This window comes from Euleptes europaea, chromosome 5, assembly GCF_029931775.1.
Source record: "Euleptes europaea isolate rEulEur1 chromosome 5, rEulEur1.hap1, whole genome shotgun sequence".
Classification (NCBI taxonomy): Eukaryota; Metazoa; Chordata; class Lepidosauria; order Squamata; family Sphaerodactylidae; genus Euleptes; species Euleptes europaea.
This window is the reverse complement of record NC_079316.1, coordinates 102,468,142-102,490,237: the sequence shown is the minus strand read 5'-3', so window position 1 is coordinate 102,490,237 and position 22,096 is coordinate 102,468,142. Positions and strand designations below refer to the sequence as shown.

Sequence of the window (22,096 nt, the reverse complement as noted above, 5' to 3'; positions counted from 1 at the left end):
ATGATAAACTAATCCCATATATATGAAACACAAAAAAATAGTTGTGACATATTGTATTAAAACGTGCCAAAAAGGAAGCAAAACTTAATTTTTATTATTTAGGAAACAGATTTAGAAACATAATGATTACTATTATTGCAAGTAGTTTTATCTATTATATTTTGTAATTCACTTTATAACACTGCTTCAATGTTGTGTTTATCAAGTATTATACAAAGTATGTTAAGATTAACGTTAAGCTTATTAGGATGATCACTGCTTAATACTGATCATTATTCTATTATACGCTGCTCTTATCTGCTATTGTTTTTTATTGTGCATTGCATATAATATCATTGCCTGTTATATTCTTACTTTTTTAATCTGATGTAACTGATGCAATTGTAACTGCTGTCATGATATGACCTTTTAATTCTTCTTTTCTTTTGCATTCAGAGAGCCAGAGTGGTGTAGTGGTCAAGAGGTCTAATCTGGAGAACCAGGTTTGATTCCCCACTCCTCCACATGAAGCCTACTGGGTGACCTTGGGCCAGTCACAGTTCTCTCCGAACACTCTCAGCCTCACCTACCTCACAAGGTGTCGGTTGTGGGAAGGGGAAGGGAAGGTGATTGTAAGCCGCTTTGGGACTCCTTAAAGGTACAGAAAAAATGATGTAAAAGAAAGAGCCTTGGCTACTTACCGTGAAGGCTTCTTCTGCTCAGAGGGACGAAGGGCATCTTCAAGATGGGTGTTTCCTTTTCCTCTTAGCTCGGGAGGCAGGATTAAATATTTAAATTTCTCCTGGCTTCTGAGGGTAAACGCCCCCTATAGCCAGTGAAAAACTTTCCAAGCTTATAATTGAGAGTAGGTTAACTTATCAGTCTACTGTGACCATTAGTCTTCTGGTCACTTAGTAGAAGAAAACAAGAAATTAGATAAGAACTAACCATTAATGAACTACAAACCTAATTTTTAAGTTGCAACCTGAACTGTAACTAGGATATAACTTGTGCTGGACGTCTGGGAGGGCAAGATGCCCTTCGTCCCTCTGAGCAGAAGAAGCCTTCACAGTAAGTAGCCAAGGCTCAGAGGGACAAAGGGCATCTTCAAGATGGGACATATAAGAACAGTCCCCGCCCAGGGAGGGTTAGACGTCCTGTAATATGCTTTGTAATACTCGTCTGCCGAATGCGGCATCTGCGGACGAGTAAAGGTTTAATTTGTAGTGTCTTACAAAAGTAGACACCGACGACCATGTGGCCGCTTTGCAAATTTCCTCAATGGGAGCCTGTCTATCGAAAGCTCCAGGTGGGGAACCTGTGCCTTACAGGTGGAGTGATAAGACTACCTCTAAGGAATGACTTTATGTGAGGATGTTTGGTTACTCTATATCCTGGCACTCGTGGAACGATAGTGGCTATTGATGCTAGCTGCCTTCTTAGTGTGGAGGTAGCTAAGCCGATTTTGTGACCCTCCTATAGAAAGGACAGAATGCCCAGTGTTCGAGGATTAAGTGGATTGACATTCTTGCGTCTGCACCATCTAGCGAATGCCTTCCAGGTTGAATTATAAATTCTCTGTGTTGAAGGTCTGCGTGCAGCCTGAATAGTGTTAACTATGTCCTCACTATATCCTAATCTGTACAATCTCCCCCTTTCAATACCCATACGGTCATTTTGTACCATCCTGGGTCGGGATGGCAAACTGGGCCCTGTATCAGCTGGTCCTGTCTGTCTGGGAGTCTCCAGAGGTTATTGTTCGACATCTGTATTAAGGTGGGGAACTATGGGCGTCTGGATCAATACGGGGCTATGAATAAGACGTGTGCCTTCAATGTTCGTATCCTCCTTAGCACTCTTGGAATGAGTGGAAGGGGTGGGAAGGCGTATAACATGCCTTTGGGCCAGGGTGCCGTCAATGCGTCCGTCTGTTCCACCCCCACTTGTGTGTACCTGGAATAGTAGCGTGGTAGTTGGTGGTTCGTATTGGTGGCAAATAGGTCTACTATTGGTGTTCCAAATCTCTGTGTGATGTAGTGGAATATGTCTGGATGGAGAGACCATTCCGTCTCGTTGATCGTCTCCCTGCTGAGCCAATCTGCCTGCACATCGGTGATTCCCTGTATGTGTTCTGCAGAGAGTGATGCTAGATTGGACTCTGCCCACTGTAGTATCTATAGTGCTTCCTTGTGAAGTGTTGACGATCTGGATCCCCCCTGCTTGTTTAAATGTGCCTTTGCGGCCACATTGTCTATCCTGATTAATATGTCTTTCTCTTGAACTTGTTGTCTGAAGCTCTGTAGAGCTCTGGATATCACTCTGATCTCTAGAGCGTTTATGTGTAATTTTTGTTCCTGGGGGGCCAGATGCCCTGGGCTATGTGTTTGTGGAAGGTTGCCCCCCCCACCCGGTCGTGCAAGCGTCTGTGTACAGCTGCTCCGGAACAGGGTAAATGAATCGGAGACCTTTTGATAGGAAGTAAGGCTTGAGGTTTTCTATTTCTATATAGCTGAGAGATGCGAAAGGCTGCTCTCCCGATCAAGGCAGGAAATAGAACTGGCTATAGGGTGTGTTAACCCTCAGAAGCCAGGAGAAATTTAAATATTTAATCCTGCCTCCCGAGGTAAGAGGAAAAGGAAACACCCATCTTGAAGATGCCCTTTGTCCCTCTGAGCCGAGAACTAACTCTTCTTCTTTTTTATATTCCATTTTTATATATCTATAAAAAACAAAATCTTTTTTAAAAAGAAAGAAACAGGGTGGATTTTTTTAGCACATACATTAGCATGTACAAGCTTGCATTTTGCAAAAGGTCTTGAGGAAAATGTCTGGTTTAATAAAGAAAAGAGGACCCTTCTGACGGCTTTCTTTAGAGATAGCCTCTCTATGGACACCTTCAGCCTTGAGCAGGGAATACTTCCTTCAGGCAGATGCCTGGAAAATATCTCCCTGTGCCTTGTGAAGGCTGCTGTTTCTTTCTTTTCAGGGTTTTTTTAAATTCTTCTTCCTGTAGACGCCTCTGTGCTGGGTAGGAGAGAAGAAGAAAAAGAGTTGGTATTTATATGCTGACTTTCTCTACCACTTAAGGAAGTATCAAACCGGCTTACAATCACCTTCCCCTCCCCACAACAGACATCCTGAACACACATGAAGCTGCCTTATACTGAATCAGACCCTTGGTCCATCAAAGTCAGCATTGTCTTCTCAGACTGGCAGCGGCTCTCCAGGGTCCCATGAAGAGATCTTTCGCATCACCTACTTGCCTAGTCCCTTTAACTGGAGATGCCAGGGATTGAACCTAGGACCTGCATGCCAAGCAGACGCTCTGCCACTGAGCCATGGCCCCTGTGAGGTAGGTGGGGCTGAGAGAGCTCTAAGAGCTGTGACTATTCCAAGGTCACCCAGCTGGCTTCATGTGTAGGAGTGGGGAAACAAATCCAGTTCACCAGATTAAGAATATAAGAACATAAGAAAGGCCCTGCTGGATCAGACCAAGGCCCATCAAGTCCAGCAGTCTGTTCACACAGTGGCCAACCAGGTGCCTCTAGGAAGCCACAAACAAGACGACTGCAGCAGCACCATCCTGCCTGTGTTCCACCGCATCCAAAATAATAGGCATAGCCTCCACCGCTCATGTGGGAATCTAACCCTGTTCTCCAGATTAGTGTCCACTGCTCCTAACCACCATTCTTAACCACTACACCATGCTGGCTCCAGTTCCGCCACCCTCTCTGCATGCCACAGGGTGGCAGTGCCCCCCCCCCCCAGTTACGGCCCTGGGTGTCTAGGAACAGGAAGGGAAGGCAACTGTAAACTGGTTTTAGTCTCCTTTAAAAGGTAGAGAAAATTGGGGTATAAAAACCAACTCTTCTTCTTCTTCTTCAATAAATGGGGAAAGAACAGAGGCAAGCAAATGGCATACACAGATATCGTCCACTTGGGAAGATACACAGGAGGAGAGAGATTCTGCCTGCCATATGCTGAAGTCTCTGGGGCTTCATTAATCTTAATACAAATATTTCTTTAATGCAACAGATTTAGTTACCATCAAACAGGGTGGATAAAAAACAATGCTTTAAAAAAAATCAAAACAATCGGATTTTAAAATTTTAAATCAGATTTTAAAAAATAAAATGCTTTTTGAGGAAAAGACTATCTAAACATAGTTTTCTATTTAAGATACATTATAGTCCCAAAGGTTATTCATCATGAAATAAGGATAAGTTTTTAATTATGTAGCATAAGGCTGTATATTAATGCAATATGTTTAAGGTTTTTGGTAAATGAATTCCATTAATCCATTCATAATATCAAGCACATATTTATATGCAAGGGAAAATAATTCTATCTTTGATGCTAGTGATAAACAAAATGGGATATTCCTGCTGAGGCTGAATATGAACTGTCGCGTCTCTCTCTCTTCCCTGCCAAACCAACCTGGGGTTACGTGCAGAGTAACAGAACACGTGCAAATACTGTGAAGGTACACGAAACTTTCCAGAATATTGTAAGGTAAAAAAGGCAGGATCTGGGAGACTCAGGTTCAAATCCCCACTCCTCCATGGAAGCTCACTGGGTGACCTTGGGCCAGTCGCACTCTCTCAGCATAACCTACCACACAGGGTTGTTGTGAGGATAAATGGAGGAGAACAATGTAAGTTGCTTTGGGTCCCCATTAAGGACAAAGGCTGGGTATAAGAGAAAGAGAGAGAGAGACAGGCAGACAGACAGACCTAAATGGCCACTGGGACAATTTAAAAAATGTGATGGAAGAATGCTACAGGATTAGGAGATGGAATGGAGAGCACAGTACACAGTTTAGGTTTCTTTAAAGGTAAAGGTCCCCTGTGCAAGCACCGGGTCATTCCTGACCCATGGGGTGATGTCACATCCCGACGTTAACGAGGCAGACTTTGTTTACGGGGTGGTTTGCCAGTGCCTTCCCCAGTCATCTTCCCTTTACCCCCAGCAAGCTCATTTTACCGACCTCGGAAGGATGGAAGGTTGGATCAACCTTGAGCCGACTACCTGAAACCAACTTCCGTTGGGATCGAACTCTGGTCGTGAGCAGAGCTTGGACTGCAGTACTGCAGCTTACCACTCTGCACCACGGGGCTCATTTAGGTTTCTTTAAGTTTCTTTTTCATTTGGGAGATAACAGTCTGAGAATATTGCAGAGAAAGTGAGACATGTAAATCTGACTGCAATTTAAGATCAATATAAATATACAGATCATTTCACAAACCTAAAATAAAATTAACTGCAGCCCCAAGATGCATGATCAATTCAGTTCCTATAAAAACGGAGGTGAGGAGGACAACACAAGCCACCTTGGGTCCCCATTGAGGAGACAGGTGGGACATAAATGAAGTGAATATATACAACACATACAAATAATATATCAGAGGGCAATATCAACACAAAGACAGACAGCTTAACCCTGCAATCCCCAGCATTCCTTCCGACATCTTGGTAAGCTGGAAAAAACCCCCTCTGCCCGTGCTTTTTTTGCATGCCTAGATTCATATTTGTTACCGTTAATGATCTTAAGCAGATGCTGGACAATGGCAACAAATCTAATTCCTTTCCAATTTCTCCGTCTCTCCTGCAAATTTCGGCAGCACAAATTACATCCATTAGGCCACTGAGTCAAAATGCATCATCGGAAGAATGTCATTTATCAGACAGGGAGTTGCACACAGGAGAGGCCCGCCTAAGCAGGGTGATGGAAGAGCGCCAAGGATCAAATTAGGATGATGAAATGGCCGTTTCCATTAAGGGAGCAGAACACCCCATCACACAGATTAATTAGAAAGCACAGTAACAAAGTAAAGTGCACTGGGTGGTGGTGGGGAAGAAAGCTCAGCAAAAATGCCACCCTTATTTGTTGGAAAGCCCCCCCCCCCGAAACAAAGGAATCCACTTTGGGAGGAGAATGACTCAGAAGCCATAAAGCCCCATTCGGCTCTGTCCCCACCTCCAACAGATTATGAGCTCTCCCTCTCTTCTATTCTTTTTCAGAATCTCAGCAGAGCACATGGCAACCAGCTGAGTTTCAACCTTCCACAAGCCACTCATACGGCCCAGTGTGGCTTACACCTTTCTGGAGTTACTGACTGCCATGGTTGAAGAAAAAATTTCAAAGGGCAATTCGACACTCTAAATAGCGATACAACCCTCCTTATGAGCTGCTGTTCAATATTCTCTCTTACACACAGACTCAGTCACCACTTTTTAAGATCCTGTAAGTATAGCCCACCAAAAAACTCACGTTTAAACCAGCGTGAAAATCGACAGCCGTAGGGCAACTGACATCCTTAGATGCCTAATAATTTTACTTTCCCTGCTTTTATTGAGTAGACACCTGATTTTCAGGTTTCTACTTAATTTCCCCCACTGACCTGTAGGGTCCAGGTTGGCCCAATCTGGTCAGATCTTGGAAGCAAAGCAGGGTCGGCCCTGGTAAGTACTTGGATGGAAGACCACCAAGGAGGTCCAGGGTTGCTACGCAGAGGCAAGCAATGAGAAACCCCCCTCTTTTAGTATCTTGTCTTGGAAACCCCGTGGGGTTGCCATGAGTCGTCTGTGACTTGACGGCAGTTTCAACCACCACTTAATATTTTCAAGTCTAATACAGCTAACCAGAGCTGACCTGCAGAAGAACTGCAATATTGGTACCTTGTTCTTTTTGTGCTCTGTAAAGTTCAGAACAGCTCCCAGACAACTCAGCTTAAGAGTTGTATAGTTTTCCTATCTTGGACTGGAGACCTGGTTTTTGTTCCTGTTTTTTTTAATTAAAAAGACTGCCATGCATCATAGTAATATAATTTAAATTTAGCTGCATGCTTATACTGTTCTCTTCCCACAGGCTGGCCTGTTCTCCAAAGTTCCTATATGGAGCTATAGAATTATGAGAGTCAGCGTGGTATAGTGGTTAAGAGCGGTGGTTTGGAGTGGCGGACGCTAATCTGGTGGACCGGGTTGGTTTCCTCACTCCTACACGAGGCCAGCTGGGTGACCTTGGGCTAGTCACTCTCAGCCCCACCTACCTCACAGGGTGTCTGTTGTGGGGAGGGGAAGGGAAGGTGATTGTAAGCCAGTTTGAGTCTCCCTTAAGTGGTAGAGAAAGTCGGCATATAAAAACCAACTCTTCTCCTTCTTATATTCATTCCAACAAATACATATGTAGGACTGCTGCCTTGATAAATATTGTGAACCTAGAGTAAGGTATATACGAAGTATATGAAAACTTCTTATGCTACAGACTGAATTAAAAAACACACAACTAACCTGTGATAATTAAACATTCATTGTGATCCAGGACTTCTGTAATGAGACGAGACACAATCAGTTCTGGATTGATTAAGAAACGGATCTCTTCTTGCACCAGTCCTGCGCCGGTGACGCCGCCTCCAACAAAACGGTTGGCGAAATCAACCTGGCAGAAACAGAGTTTACTAGGTTATTCAGAATTCGGCCTCCCATGCTCGCCTCTCGGCCTCCTGCTCCTCCTCGCCGCCACCTGGACTCCTTCCTTCCTTCCCTCCCCGGCCGGCCTGCCGTCCGCCCCTCCTCAGCGCCTCGGCCTCCGAGGAGGAGGAGGAAGAAGAGGAGTAGGCAGGCGGAGGGGTGCACTCAAGGGGCCAAAGAGCCGCATGCGGCTCACGAGCCGCGGTTTGCCGACCACTGGTTTAGCCTGAAGAGAAGACTGAGAGGGATTATGATAAACATCTTCAAGTACTTGAAGGGCTGTCATATGGAGGATGGTGCCGAGTTGTTTTCTGTTGCCCCAGAGGGTCGGACAAGAACCAACGGGTTGAAATTAAATCAAAAGAGTTTCCGTCTAGACTTCCGTTTCCGGTGCTGATGCCGCGACAGCGCGAGGCTTGCGCTCTGGGCAGAAAAAGCGGACGGGGGGAGGAATTCGCCCCCCCCTTGACATTGACGCGGCTCCCCTTGAAGGAGAGGGGAAGCTAAAAGGCTTGCCGGCTCGCGTCCCGACCTAGGTGCGCCCGCTGCCTTGGAAACGGTGTCGACGGGGTGCTTGGAAGGGAAAGCGAAAGAGCCAGCGCCATTTGCATCACAGGAGCCCGGGAGGACGACGCAGCGGCAGAGGCTAGATGGCCATCTGTCAGCAATGCTGATTCTGTGACCTTAGGCAGATGATGAGAGGGAAGGCATCTTGGCCATCTTCTGGTCACTGTGTGTGTGTGGGGGGGAGGTAGTTGTGAGTTTCCTGCATTGTGCAGGGGGGTGGACTAGATGACCCTGGTGGTCCCTTCCAACTCTATGATTCTATAAATGAAAAATGCATGCATTGGAGGAAAAAACAAAAATAGAAAACAGAAAGCATAGACGTTGTAACAACGAAGGGTTTATTCATTATACTTTATATTGTCGCCATGTGACGACTAAGGATTATCATATTTGGATATAGAGTTAAACTTTCCAATAATAAACATTGCCTACTTAAATTGTACACAATTATAGGTATATAATATTAACTGTGGACAAAGAATATTCTTGAAAGTCTGTTGTGTGGCATCTCATTTCCCCCCTCCCCAATGATTTCCTCCTTCCCTTTCCTGAAAGCCCCCATAGCCTCTCCCTCTTTCCTGCTCCTTTCTCCCCTTCCCACCCCAAAACCAAGCTACATTTATCTTCTGTCTTCAGCTTTCCCTCTTCCCACCCCCAGCAGCCTCTACCTAGGAAAACTGTGGCTCAATTGTGTAGTGTCAGCCACTAGACCAAGCCCTCTTACATGGTAAGCAACCCTCAAGGATTTGTGGGGCGGGGTCTCACTTTTCCTTGTATCCCCCTCGTCACACTATTTCCCCTTTCCCTCCTCCTGACAACCCCCCATATCCTATTCCTTTTCCCTGCTTCATTCTCTCCTCCGCCATTCACTCAACCTGCCTTTTATCTGCCTTCCATCTTTAGCCATATTTATTATTTATTTTACTTCATTTGTATCTCACCTTTCTCCCCAGTGGGGACCAAAGCAGCTTACATTATTCTCCTCTCTTCCTTTTTATCCTCACAACTTTGTGAGGTAGGTTATGCTGAAAGTATGTGACAGGTCCAAAATCAACAAATGAGCTTCCACATCAAGATGGGGACTTGAACCTGATTCTGCCAGACCCTACTATGAAGCTCGAACCACTACACCACACTGGCTTTAATCAAGATGGCTGCTGTTGAACATTAGGAAGCAGCCAGGCCTAGTTGAGTCATGCAAGTCGGATGGTATTAAGTCACCCAGCGGTTGCTGCCAGAATCATTCCACGGCCCTGATGAGTCCCCCTCAAAGGCTGAAGCAGCTCTGGTAAGGACCCTGCCCCTTCCCCCTGCCTTTTACTCACAGAAAGGAAGCCTAGAATGCTGTGGTTGCCAAGCAACAGCCACTGAGGGAATCCATTTTTTAAGGCTACACATGCTCCTTTTATCATTTTGAGGTTTTTTTTAACCCTCCTTGTATTTTATTTTATTTTTAGATTTTTCTGCAAACCTAGGATGTTTTTCAGGTTTGTGGAAAGATCTGTCTTGCCTGTTCAAAGCTCCAGTCACCAGATTTCTTACATGAAATTCCTCTGTTCTAAAAGTATTTGGAGTGAGTAACATCGGGAACATTATACTCATTTTGCTGAAGGTTTGCCTCCCAAAAAATTTCCACAAAATTTTCCATTTTTCTGTGTCTCTCCCCACCCCCGGTTTTTCTCAGGTCACATGAACACATGAAGCTGCCTTATACTGAATCAGACCCTCGGTCCATCAAAGTCAGTGTCATCTACTCAGACAGGCAGCGACTCTCCAGGGTCTCAGGCAGGGGTCTTTCACATCATCTACTTACCTAGTCCCTTTAACTGGAGATGCTGGGGATTGAACCTGGGACCTTCTGCATGCCAAGCAGAGGCTCTACCACTGAGCCACAACCCCTTCCCAGACATTTTCCAGGCTTTCACATTTCTAGCCATTATGAATCTGGCCTAAATTGGCTATAATTGCCTGGCCAGGTGTTCTGTCTATCACACCAATATTTAATAAATCTCTTCACGTCACAGCATACATGGGACCCAAGGGCTACTTTACACACTTCTCACAGAAACACAGGAAACATTTTACATGCATCGATCAAATCCTAGCAGGTGCTCACTTAAATGTATGGTTCTTGACTGTGCTTACGGTTCCCTCAGCCAGGACACTAGAATTAGCTCCAGCTTCCTGCCAGTTGTACATGAAATGGCAACCGTGCCATTGGCTACCACACAACAGTTGATGAGGCATTAGTGTTCGGTCACATATGACAGGCTCTCTTTATCACCGCAGACTCTCTACGTTTTGAATGGCTCTAATGAAATATTCCTTGGTATAATATACTTGGCCATCAACTGCCTACCCGAGGGCATGTTTAGTTCAGTAATTGAATTCTACTTGGCACATTTCAGTCTACAGAGATTTCTGTGAATGGATGATGGAAGACACCTGAAAGGGAAGAGAGGTTTTTCTTCACAAAGGAAGAGGATTGTTAGCAGACAATGACAAACAATACACACTTGTTTTTTTGTACTGAACAGCATGTGGGATAGATACATAATCAGTACCAATTATCTGTTCTCAATAATATTCTGTTCTATGAACAGAGTCCGCCTACAGTCCCCTTTGCCAGAAGGACTGTTACAATCCTTTGAATTTTTTTTCGGGGGGGGGGGGAGATATCTTTTCTAAATCCAGAAGCCGGACAAAGTGCCAAATTAGAACTCGCAGAGCATCTTTAAATTCAGGGGAAGCTCTACACCATAAGAGACAAAAAGTCGGTCAGTGGATTGTTTCGAAGGCAAGGACAGCGCCAGTAAAAATGCATTTGTGGTCAAAGTGTAGCTTGACAACTCTCAGGAGAGAGAGTTCTTTTGTATTTAAGTCTGAGTTTGTCCAAGCAGAGGCATTTGTTCTGCTTATGCAGGATCAGAAAGCCAAGTAGCACAAGCTGGACTGACAATCACAGCTCTCAGGTGCTGCGTTCAATGCAACTTTATACAGCACAACAAGTGCATTATAAAATATTTTTGCTGCCTCCTTCAGGGCCTTTGTTTCTCAGTGGCGTGGGAGACAAATTAATACTGCTCTTTGGAGGTTAAAAGCCCGTCATGATTTTAATACATTTCCGGCTTTCTTCAAGTGTAGCAAAGGTGTTTCAGGAGAAAAGATCAGTAACATTAGAAAGTGTCCTTATGTTTCAAGGGAAAGTTTTTCTCTGACATGGTTGCTGGCCTCCCCATCTTCCCCCCCAATTTCATTTAAGGGGGGGGGGTTAAACTACCTGACCAGGTGTTCTAGTGGCTGCTAGTCACGACTAATGCATGCCATCTTGCTTTATTGCATCGTATGGAGATTGTAGTTTTAATGTATGTTATAATTTATGTTTCGTGGTTATAACTGTTATGACTTGCTCTGAGCCCAACTTGCTGGGAATGAAGGTGGGCTATAAATGCGAAAAATAAACAAACAAACAAATAAAGCAAGCAAGCAAGCATGTCTGAAGGGTAGCCAGGATGAATTAGGCCATTGGGGTCTTCTCTGTATTTGACTGTAACGACACCAGTTTCAGAGACCAGGGCATGGGGAACAATGACTTACTCTACCAACTACAAAGGCTTTCATCAGTACCCTAATTAAGTACCTTCCTTTCGTGTGTTTTAGACATCACACTAGTAGGATTAATACATTGGTCAGCAACTATAAATACATTAATGGTCCATGCAGCACACTGCCAAAAGCAAAGCCAAAGGATTCTAATCAGGATCGAGACCCAGTACACAGACTGGCACTGCCTCCTTCCTGAGAGCCTTACTAATCCAATTGATGTTAATAAGCCAGTGAACTCGGGCAGCAAATGGTAGGAGAGGCAATGTAACGAAAGCAATAACGAGATCATGAAAACCACAACACACTCACAGTAAGGTCTGCGTGCGCATGCCGCTAATTTTTGACTCGGGCCTTCCTGTCAAGAAGTGAGCTCTGCTCCTCCCCATGCCAACACACTTCCTTTACACAACAACACAAAGTACTGGAGATGCAGTCTTTAGTACGCTTATTTAGTCCTAATTTAGCACGAGATACAAAAGAAGAAGAAGAAGAGTTGGTTTTTATATGCCGACTTTCTCTACCTCTTAAGGAAGAATTAAACCGGCTTACCTTCCCCTCCTCTCCCCTCAGCATACACCCTGTGAGGTAGGTGAGGCTGAGAGAGTGTGACTATCCCAAGGTTTTTGCTGGTCATGGACCATAATAAATACCTTTGACTTGACTAGGCCAAGGTCACCCACCTGGCTTCATGTGCAGGAGTGAGGAAGCAAATCCAGTTCACCAGATCAGCATCCACCACTCATGTGGAGGAGTGAGGAATCAAACCCAGTTCTCCCGATCAGAGTCCACTGCTCCAAACCACCGCTCTTAATCACTACACCATGCTAGATCCCATAATTCACATGAACCACTTATGTGTTAGTTGCAATGCTCTGGTAATATGCCCAAACAAGCCCTGGCACCGCAGAACAGGGCAGTTACCCAGTATCTACCAACTAATATTCTCCTCTTCTGGGAGATTCTAGAGCATGCTGTAAAGACACTCATTGTGAATGCCTCCGATCTACAACTGCTAGATCCGAGTCTGGTGGCACCTTAGAGGCCAATGAAATTTTGGAGGTATGAGTTCTCAAGAGTCAAAGATCTACCAAAGGGAGCTTTGTCTCCTGAAAACTTATACCCCAAACATCTTGCTGGTCTCTAAGGTGCTGCTCGACTCAAATCCAGCTGTTCTACTTCATACCAACACGGCTACCCTCTTAAACTATCTCCAATTGTCATGGCCCAGCCTGGGCTTAGTGCCAGCGAGGACTCTGAGGAGGAGGAGGCCTGTGAAAGCAGACCACAGCCAACTCCAGACACCCAGTCTGAAGAACAAGTACAGACACTTCCAGATACACAGTAGCCTGCTAGCTCGGAGGTACCCCCTGACCTCAGGGCAGTGGATCAGCCTCCGGGCCCTAAGTCCTCAACACCCCTGGAAACATGCAGGAAGTGGCTGAAAGTGGATTTGCAAGCTAGACGACGCAGCCCACACGCCTGGCTGCATGCCAAGAACCACAGCTGGAGAGTGATTAATTGCAGGACCCAGCCAGAGACACAGCCAGCATGTTCCCAGGGCGTGGTACCAATCTACAAGAAGCTTCTGCAGAATATGCCCTCCCCTCTCTTCATGCATTGCTATGTTGTTATTCCATCCTTCTTCCAAGAAACTCAGGGCGATGTCATGCCCCTCTCCTGTCCATCATTTTACTTTCACAACAATCCTGGGAGGTAGGTTAGGTTTGGAGCACGGTTGGCCCAAGATCACTCTGTGAGGCCAAGTGGGAATTTGAACCCAAGTCATCCTAGACTGACACTCACTACATCACACTCGTTTTCCCTTTCTTTGCAATAATTCCTGGCCCAAGTTTACCCTGTGCTGTTTTAATTCCAAAAGGTATAAAACAGGGGGTCGCCAATGACATTTTTCATTTTTAATATGAAAATAAGAAATGGGGAGACTAATTCATGATCTATTACGTGGGATGAAGCACCTTTCACCCCATTTACATCTATGGGCATCCACCTCTAGACCTGTGCAAACCTCACTGCAACTAGTGTGGAAGCCACACAAGGCCAGAAGACTGAACCGAAGACATCCCAGACCACTGAAGACGTCCCAAAAGACTGAACCAAAGACCACCTTAAATCCTGCTGCTCTGGCTTCAGCAAGCTGTAGACTCTGCTTCATCTCCACCTTTCTGTGTTACTAAGCAGACCTAAGCAAGAGTACAGGAGCACCTTAAAAACTAACAAAATTTCTGACAAGGTATGAGCTTTCGTGAGTCACAGCAAGTGACCTGAGACTCACAAAAGCTCATACCCTGCAAGAAATTTTGTTAGTCTTTAAGGTGCTCCTGGATTCTTGCTCTGTTCTACTGCTATAGACTAACATGGCTACCCATCGTGATCTAAACAGACCAAGTAACAGACACAGGGCTTCATATGCCGCTTCACAACCCAGCTCTCTCTCAAAACTATTTAAAAAACAAAAATAAAAAAACCCAAAATGCCTGTAAGATACAGAAGACACAGTCTCCTTATCAATCTGTTTTAGTTGACTGGCTTCTAGACCAAAACAACTCCAACAGCTGCAGACAGGACCTCCTGAACTGGTCAACAGCTGGGGCACGGTAACATCCTTTCCAAATCGTTTGAAAACAAAAAAACAAAATAGAACATTCGCATCTTGTCACTTTCATACCCTGGAAACTCCTCTCCTGTCACTCTTCAATCACTGCCTGACCTGAAGGACCTGGAGCTGTCCACGTCTTAGGATTGTCAATCAAAAGGTTTTTGAACAGGTCACACACATGGAAAATAAGGTGAGCCAGAGACAACGGATAATGTTAAGGCTGTCAGAAGAATCAATTCTGCCCTGTCTGTTGCACTGCGTAATAGCTTGCTACTTCCACATAAACTAAGGCACAACTGAATGATTTGGCTAAAATACCCAAGAGACCAAAGTTTAGTATGAACCTACACAAGATCGGTATTCTCACCTGTAACATCCCGTGACCGTTGCTTTCGATAGTCCCTTCATATGTGACGTGCAACCTGGACAGTTTTTTCTGAGATCTGCAATCAAATAAAGGCAAGCACAAAGAAATGCAGAAGCACGATATTTACTGACTTTATTTACAGTTCATCTCGCTTACAGAGATGGTATTCAGAAACAGAGGATTAACACCCTCCAAGTATTGCAAATTTACAAATAAAAATGTCGGCTGCCAATAACAAAGTCATCGCAATTCACAGCTCTAGTCCCATGTGCTGCAGCCGTAGAACGTAAGTGCTCAAAAAGGCTTGCGTTTAATCTTGGTTTAACACACTATTGGTTGCCTCAAGATTGCAGATAAAGGTCTGCACCCAGTGGAAACTACTTCGCCGGTTGTCTTTCTCAAGGCTCTAGATTTGAGTCCCTTAAAGAAGAACAAAATTTTCCACGGTATAAGCTTTCATGAGTCACAGCTCATTTTGTCCCATACCAAATGGCTATTAGGGAAGGAATACAAAAAGAGAAAGAGAGAAACATACTAAAAAAAGAGAAAGTTGGCTCAGTGTGATACAGCTCAGGTCAAATGTGGGCTGTGAAGGAGAAGAAAAATGATAACACACACAACACCTCTCTTCTCTCTATGCCAATGCAGAAAACTGAGTCCCAGAATACATCTGTAACATCTGCAGTCTCCACTGTGGCCGTGGCCTGGGTTTTGCTGGGGCTAGGAAGACCCAACAAGAGATGGATTCACTCTATAAAGGAAGCCACGGACCTCAATTTGCAAGACCTAAGCAAGGCAAGGTTAAGGACAGGAAGTTTTGGAGGACATTGATTCATAGGGTTGCCATGAGTCAGAAGCGACTTGATGGCACTTAACACACACTTAACATAGCAACCCACCAGGGGCAGGGAATAATCCCCCTGTTCTACGTGGCACACCCATCTGTGGATTGGGCTCTACGGCTTGCTTAGGTAAAAGTTACTTCCTTATTCAAAAATGGCAAACCAGAAAACCTATGAAAGAAAATAAGAAGAGCCCTGCTGGATCAGACCAGTGAGGTTCCATCTAGTACAGCTTCCTGTCTCACACAGTGGCCAACCAGTTCCTCTATAAGTCCAAAAAACAGGGCACAGAGGCCAAGGCCTTCCCCTAATGCTGACTTTTGGTGCTGGTATTCAGAGGTTTACTGCCTCTGAATGTGGAGGTTCCCTTCGGTCACCATGACTAGTAGTCACTGATAGACCTCTCTTCCATGAAAGCTGTCTAATCACTTTTAAAACTGACTATGTCTGCGGCCATCACTATGGCAGTGAATTCCACATTTTAATCACTTGTGTTTCCTTTTGTCCTTCCTGAATCTACTGCCCATCAGCTTCATTGGATGCCCTAGTACTTTGAGAGAGGGAGAAAAAGCTCTCTCTTTCCAGTCTCTCTACCCCATGCATAATTTTATAAGCCTCTATCATGTCCTCCCTTAATTGTCTCTTTCCTAAACTGCAAAGTCCCAGACTCTTCAGCCTTTCCTCATGGGGAAGGTGCTCCAACCCTTTCAACATTTTGGTTGCTCTAGCATGCAAAAATTAAACTATTCTTCCTTTCTGTTATGCACCCAGATACAGAAACCCTATATGTGCCTATCTGCTGGCACACAGAAAGAAGAGTCATAGAAAAACACAAGACCCAGGTACAAGCCTTAACGAAGGAGAACTTATTTTGAAATTCATACTGCTGAAGATTTTCTTGGCTACAGAATCCAGACCGTCACCTCCATTTTATTTTATGCAGAAACAGACACCTAAAGCCTTATGTTCTTGTTTGGGGATTCCCTTCTATCTCATCTCTTTTGTGATAATGCTAAGTTTTTGTATTTGTGTGTAGTGGCCATTTTACATTTAGAAAGATATTTAGTATTCTGCATAAAGTGGTATTACTGGCATATTTAATCATGTTACGGTTAAATTAAACAGACCAAATTAAGCGGCAATGGTCATACTCAGCTCTTGATTTATTGCCCTTGAAAAACCTTCACTTTGGCCCACTCTTGAACAAGATCCAAACGCTAACAAGAAATGAATGGTTTTCATAAGGACATTTTTTTAACCAAATTTGAGTGCATCAGCATTAACTCAACCTCACATTAGTCATTTCAAGGGGGCGGGGAGGAAATGGAAAGTAACATCACTTTCTCATTTAGCTGCTTAGGGTCTCTCTCTCTCAGCCTTAATGGGAAAGCAGCATATTATCATCATCATCTAGTTATAAAAGCACGCAGTGAGCTACACTGATGCAATTTTATTGTGAAAACAGCACCAATTACATAAACTGTTATTGTTGATTCACACACATACCATGCGCAGATCTAGTATAGTAACATATGCACAAATGTCACACCGCCAAAAAGCAGGCTTTTGTTGGTACACACTACTGGAAATTACTGGTTCATATATATGCTGTATGTGTAGTAGTATACACTTCAAAAAACCTCAGTGCAAATGGAGGTAGGTCAACACGTGAATCTAGTCTAACAGTATGATCCCATGCAGAGTTTACTACAGTCTAAGGCCACTGAAATAAATGGGTGGAGACTGAAGTAACTCTCCTTATGATTGGACTGTTAGTCTTTGATTTAAAAAATTAGATCTTGAACTGAAGAAGTGAAGAAAAACAGAGTTTCACTTACCTGTAACTGTTGTTCATCTGATGGATCTTCTATGCAGTAACACATTGGGACTGCGCAGGCGCAGGCCAGCCACGGATAAGATTTGTCAGCTTCTAGCAAAATCGAAAGTGAGAGTGCTCTCCCTCCCCTCGGGGCATGCAGGCTTCCTGCCCAGCGGTCACATGACCTAGGGGGAGGGAGCACTCTCCCCTCCAGTTCTCCAACCTGCCGCCACGGAACCAATAACCACATGATTGCGTAGAGGTCCCACAGCGGGGAAGGAGGGAGGGAATGTGTTACTGCATAGAAGATCCATCAGATGAACAACAGTTACAGGTAAGTGAAACTCTGTTTTTCATCTGAATGGCTTCTATGCAGTCCCACATTGGGAGAGTAGTGAGCTCGGTTACCAGGACAGTGGGTGTGGGACAATCACCGAAACAATGACCGTAATACGGCACGTCCCACTACTGCCTCTCTAGATGAATCCACGTCGACCGCATAGTTCTTAATGAAAGTAGAAGGGATCGACGACGACAATGCAGAGCAAATGTCTCAGAGGTCAATTTTAGGCGAAAAGATGACGGAGGCAGCGTAAGCTCTTGTGGAGTGCGCCAAGATCATGTCCAGGCCATCTACACATGCTCTCTCATAAGACAGTTAAATGGTTGAGGTAATCCACCTGGACAGGGTCTACTGGGAGGCTCGGTGACCCTTACGGTGGTCGTACAGCAATAACATATTATTGTTTTTCCTGCAAACAAGGTTCTTTGTGATAAGAAGGGAGGGCCCTCCATACATTTAAAAGTATAGAGCCCTCTCTCTTGGAAGAAGAGGTCGGCAATAACACTGTTAAAACGATACCTTGTGTAGAAGAAAGCTCGGGTTTCAACACCACTTAACAGCGTGAAACTTAGTAAACGGTGAGGAATGACAAAGAGCCGCTAAATCTCTGACGTGACTGGCCGATGTGATTGTGACCAGACAGACAGTCTCCTAGGTATAGCAAAGAGAGGCCCAAAGTGGCCAAAGGCTCAAACGGTGTTTCATGAGTCGGGACAACATGAAGGGAAAAGCTCCACTGAGGAACAGGTGGAGATACCCTGGGATAGAGGTTGATATGTCCCCGTAAAAAAAGTTCTGCGAGTCTGGGTGTGAAAAAAGAACACAGAAAGAGAGTCCAACTCAGCATGAAGGGCCGAATTGTAGTCGAGGTAGTCAAAATTGACAACAGGAAAGAAGTAGCTCTGGACAAACCATTGCCAGTAGCCTACAGAGACAAATGTCTCCGTTAGTCCTCAATAAAAAACGCCTCATGGGGTGCAGCAGCACCTGAGTCACCCTATCTGACTATAGATTACATAGAATTCTCCATGCTGCCAGCTTAATTCTGGAAGGAATGTGAGAAAAATCTTGGGGAGGAACAGTACTCCCTTGAGTCAGGGGCATCAGAATCGTGGACTGGGGTCTCCTGGGCCAGATGGTGCTACCAGGACGCCATTTGTCTTTTCCAACCAGATCTTGACCAGAACCTTGGTCAGCAACGGGGGGAAAAAGGGGAGGCGGCTAAGTACTTGGAAGCATCCCCCATGGAGCATAGGCTCACCCCCGCTCGGGTGCACCATGAGGAAACACTGAATTGTGCTGAGTCACACGAGATACATTTGCGTGGTGCCCCAGATTAGAACTAGATAATGGAGACAATGAGAGTCTATAGTGAGTCTGCGACAATCGTCAGGGTGATAACTTACAAAGTCTACGAGAACGTAACTTGTGCCTGTGAATGGTAGTGACAGTGGAGCCATGTGTTATGGCCAGGCCCAGACTGCAGTGGCTTCTGTGCACAGCAAAAGGACCTTATGCAGCCCTGTTAGTGCTGGGTGGTGCTGTCCATTGTGACCTGAACACGTCGATACTGGAGGACCCTTGTAAAGAAACAGAGAGTAAGCCTAATAGAATAAGGCTCAAGAAAGTTAATGTACAGGGTAAATTCTAGAGCAGGCCATGCACCATGGGCCTTAAGAGCCTACAATGAGCTCTCCGTCCTGATAAGGAGGCGTCAGGAAGAATGAGCTTGTGGAGAAAGCCATGAGCCTCAAGTAATGAATTTAGTGGTCGTTTGGAACCTTTCCTAGAACAGGTTAACTAATTGACAAATGGAACGTATTTCCTGTATTAGAAGGTAAGCTCTAGCTGTGGCCACGTGCAGGTGGATACCATGAATCTATGACCTTACAAGAGGTCAACGGAGACTTTTATAGTTGACCAGGAGACCAGGTCGGTTAGGACGGAAATTAAGAACCTCCGCCTGACAAGCAAAGGCAGGCTCTGAGTAACCGACTATCGACCCGTCATATAGGTATGGAAAATGACACCTCCCTGCAGGGTCGTGTGTGTAAGTCCTACAGATAAGCACGATCTGAAGGTGCGAGGTGCCGCAGCACGACCAGGGGCAAACTGCATATCCATAGTTCCTGCCCTTGCAGAGAAAACGTGACAGAGTCCGCAGTCTTTGAGGATTGCAATGTGCAATGTGCATCACGCAAGCCCAACAGCAAATGTGCTCATTTGGGAGTGGCAGGACCTTAGGTATTTAACATATAAGCAACATATGAATTTGTGGAACTTGACTGTGTCGTCCAGTCCCCAGGTCTAGAGAGGGGTACTCCCCTTCTCTTTGTTAACTAGGTAGAAACGGGAATAGTACCCATAGACCCGATCTTCAGAGGGGAACACCCGGATGGCCCTTTTCCGTGGAAGTTCCCGTGGGCGGGAGCCGGCGACATAGAGCAAGCTGGAAAGAGGTAGGGAAGCAGCATCTCAAACTCAATAAAGTATCCGTGCTTATTATTTTGAGAATCCAATGATCATCTGTGATGGACATCATATACTGTAACAATCAGACAACCGGTCTGTGAAACGCACTTGAGCATCTAGCCATGCCTGCTTGGGCTTGAGAGATGGGCTAGGACCCTTGCTGTGACTAAGAGTGCCCCCCCAAAAAAAACTCCCTATCCTGCTGGGCAGAAATGAGATTGGGGGTGGAAGGTACCCTGGTACCTGTATAGGTGAGATGTTTGAGACTAGCTGCCAAAGTGTGTTGGCTGTAAGCTGGCACAGTGGGGCGATGCCCAAGGACATAGCGGTTATCCTTCTTGAGATGATCAAGAAAGGCATCGTTTAATCACTGAAAGCGAGGTGCCCTCAAAGGGTGGGTTCCCAACACGCGACGGAGGTGCCCTCAAGGGTGAGGTGTTAGATACACAGCCGAGTGTCATACGAAGGGTGGATTGCTTAAGTCATGCCTGCCTCCAAAGTACTATGGACGAGGCCCTGACGTTGCTGGAAGGGTCCGCAACGTGACACGCCGCAACCAAGTGCTAACTGTCGAGGGTCATGTTTATGCTCTGAGCAGTTTATTCTGATGGGCGTTGATCTCCGGTAGGATATTAATTTGAGATGAAATTCCATCCCAGGGGGCATATTAGTATCTGGCCATAATTGCCATGAAATAGAAATGTGAAAACCAGTGGCACTGGAAGTATAAACGTTCCTGTGTAAAGCATCCAGCCTGCGTCCCCCCCGGTTAGGGGCAAGGAATGTGAACATGATCCACATTTGTCCGACAGGGCGTTGACCACTATAAAATTTGGGACAGGCTACTGGTACGGAAAATAACCATCCTCACAGCGGATCTTGTAAAGGCTGTCAACTCTTCTGGTGAAGAGGGGCAATGTCCACAGGTGAGAGTTGCAATGTGTGGAATTCCGGGTCAGAGACCTGAGTAGCCATTGCATCGGACTCAGAATGGACCATATCCTTTAATGTAGAAGGAGACCTTGGTTGGACGAGTCCCCAGGGGAAGTCTTTGCCTCAGCAACGTACAGTGCCTCAGCAACGTACAGTGCCGAGAAGGTTCTCGGCGCCGAGGGTCATCACACTGTCGTTGGCAATGCCGATGCCAATAGTGATGGCGTTGGTGAGAACGTAGGCGCCGAGAACGTAGGCTCCGAGAGCGTAATCGCCGAGAGCGTAGAGGCAGAGGGCGCCGAGAAGCCGTAGGCTCCGAGAGGCCGTGGGCGCAGAGAAGGTCATCGAGAGACCATGGGAGCCGAGAGACCATGGGTGCCGAGAGCCGTGGGTGCCGAGAGGCCGTCGCGCCGAGAGGCCGTGGGGCCATTGGCTCTGAGAGGCCGTGGGCGCTGAGAGGCCGTGGGCGCCGAGAAGGACGTGGGCGCCGAGAAGGACGTGGGCTCCGAGAGGCGGTTGGCTCCGAGAGGACGTCGGCTCAAAGAGGACGTCGGCGCCGAGAAGGACGTCAGCGCCGAGAGGACGTCGCGCCGAGAGGACGTCGCGCCGAGAAGGACATCGGCGGCGAGAGGCCGTCGCGCCGAGAGGCCGTGGGCGCTGAGAGGCCGTCGGCTTCGAGAGGCCGTTGGCTCTGAGAGGCCGTCGGCTCCAAGAGGCCGTGGGCGCCGAGAGGCCACGGGCTGCGAGAAGGACGTCAAGAGACCGTGGGCTCCGAGAGGCCGTGGGCTCCGAGGACGTCGAGAGGCCGTGGGCGCAGAGGGCTGTGGGCGTCGAGAGCCCGTCGGCGCCAAGAAGGTCGCTGAGAGGCTGTGGGTGCCGAGAAGCCGTAGTCGCCTAGGGGCCGTAGACTCCAAGAGGCCGTGGGCGCCGAGAGCGTCGCCAAGAGGCCGTGGGCGCCGGGAGGCCATAGGCTCCGAATGTCCGGAGTCAGAATAGCAACACCCTTATGCGGCTGCAAAAGGAATTGAGTGCGGAGCTGTTGCTCATCCTGGGACCCGCTCTGAACAGGAGCAGAGGGGCT

General features: G+C 46.2%; 1 protein-coding gene across 1 annotated transcript in view; it reads right to left on the bottom strand.

Annotated features, from left to right (window-relative positions):
* Positions 1-22,096, bottom strand: part of PARG (poly(ADP-ribose) glycohydrolase) — a 115,872-nt gene that overhangs the window by 17,565 nt on the left and 76,211 nt on the right. The window contains exons 12-13 of the mRNA XM_056849875.1: positions 14,607-14,682; positions 7,270-7,417 (exon numbers count right to left, since the gene is read on the bottom strand). Of these exons, the coding sequence (XP_056705853.1) occupies positions 7,270-7,417; positions 14,607-14,682 (224 nt within the window). The remainder of the gene's footprint in view (positions 1-7,269; positions 7,418-14,606; positions 14,683-22,096) is intronic.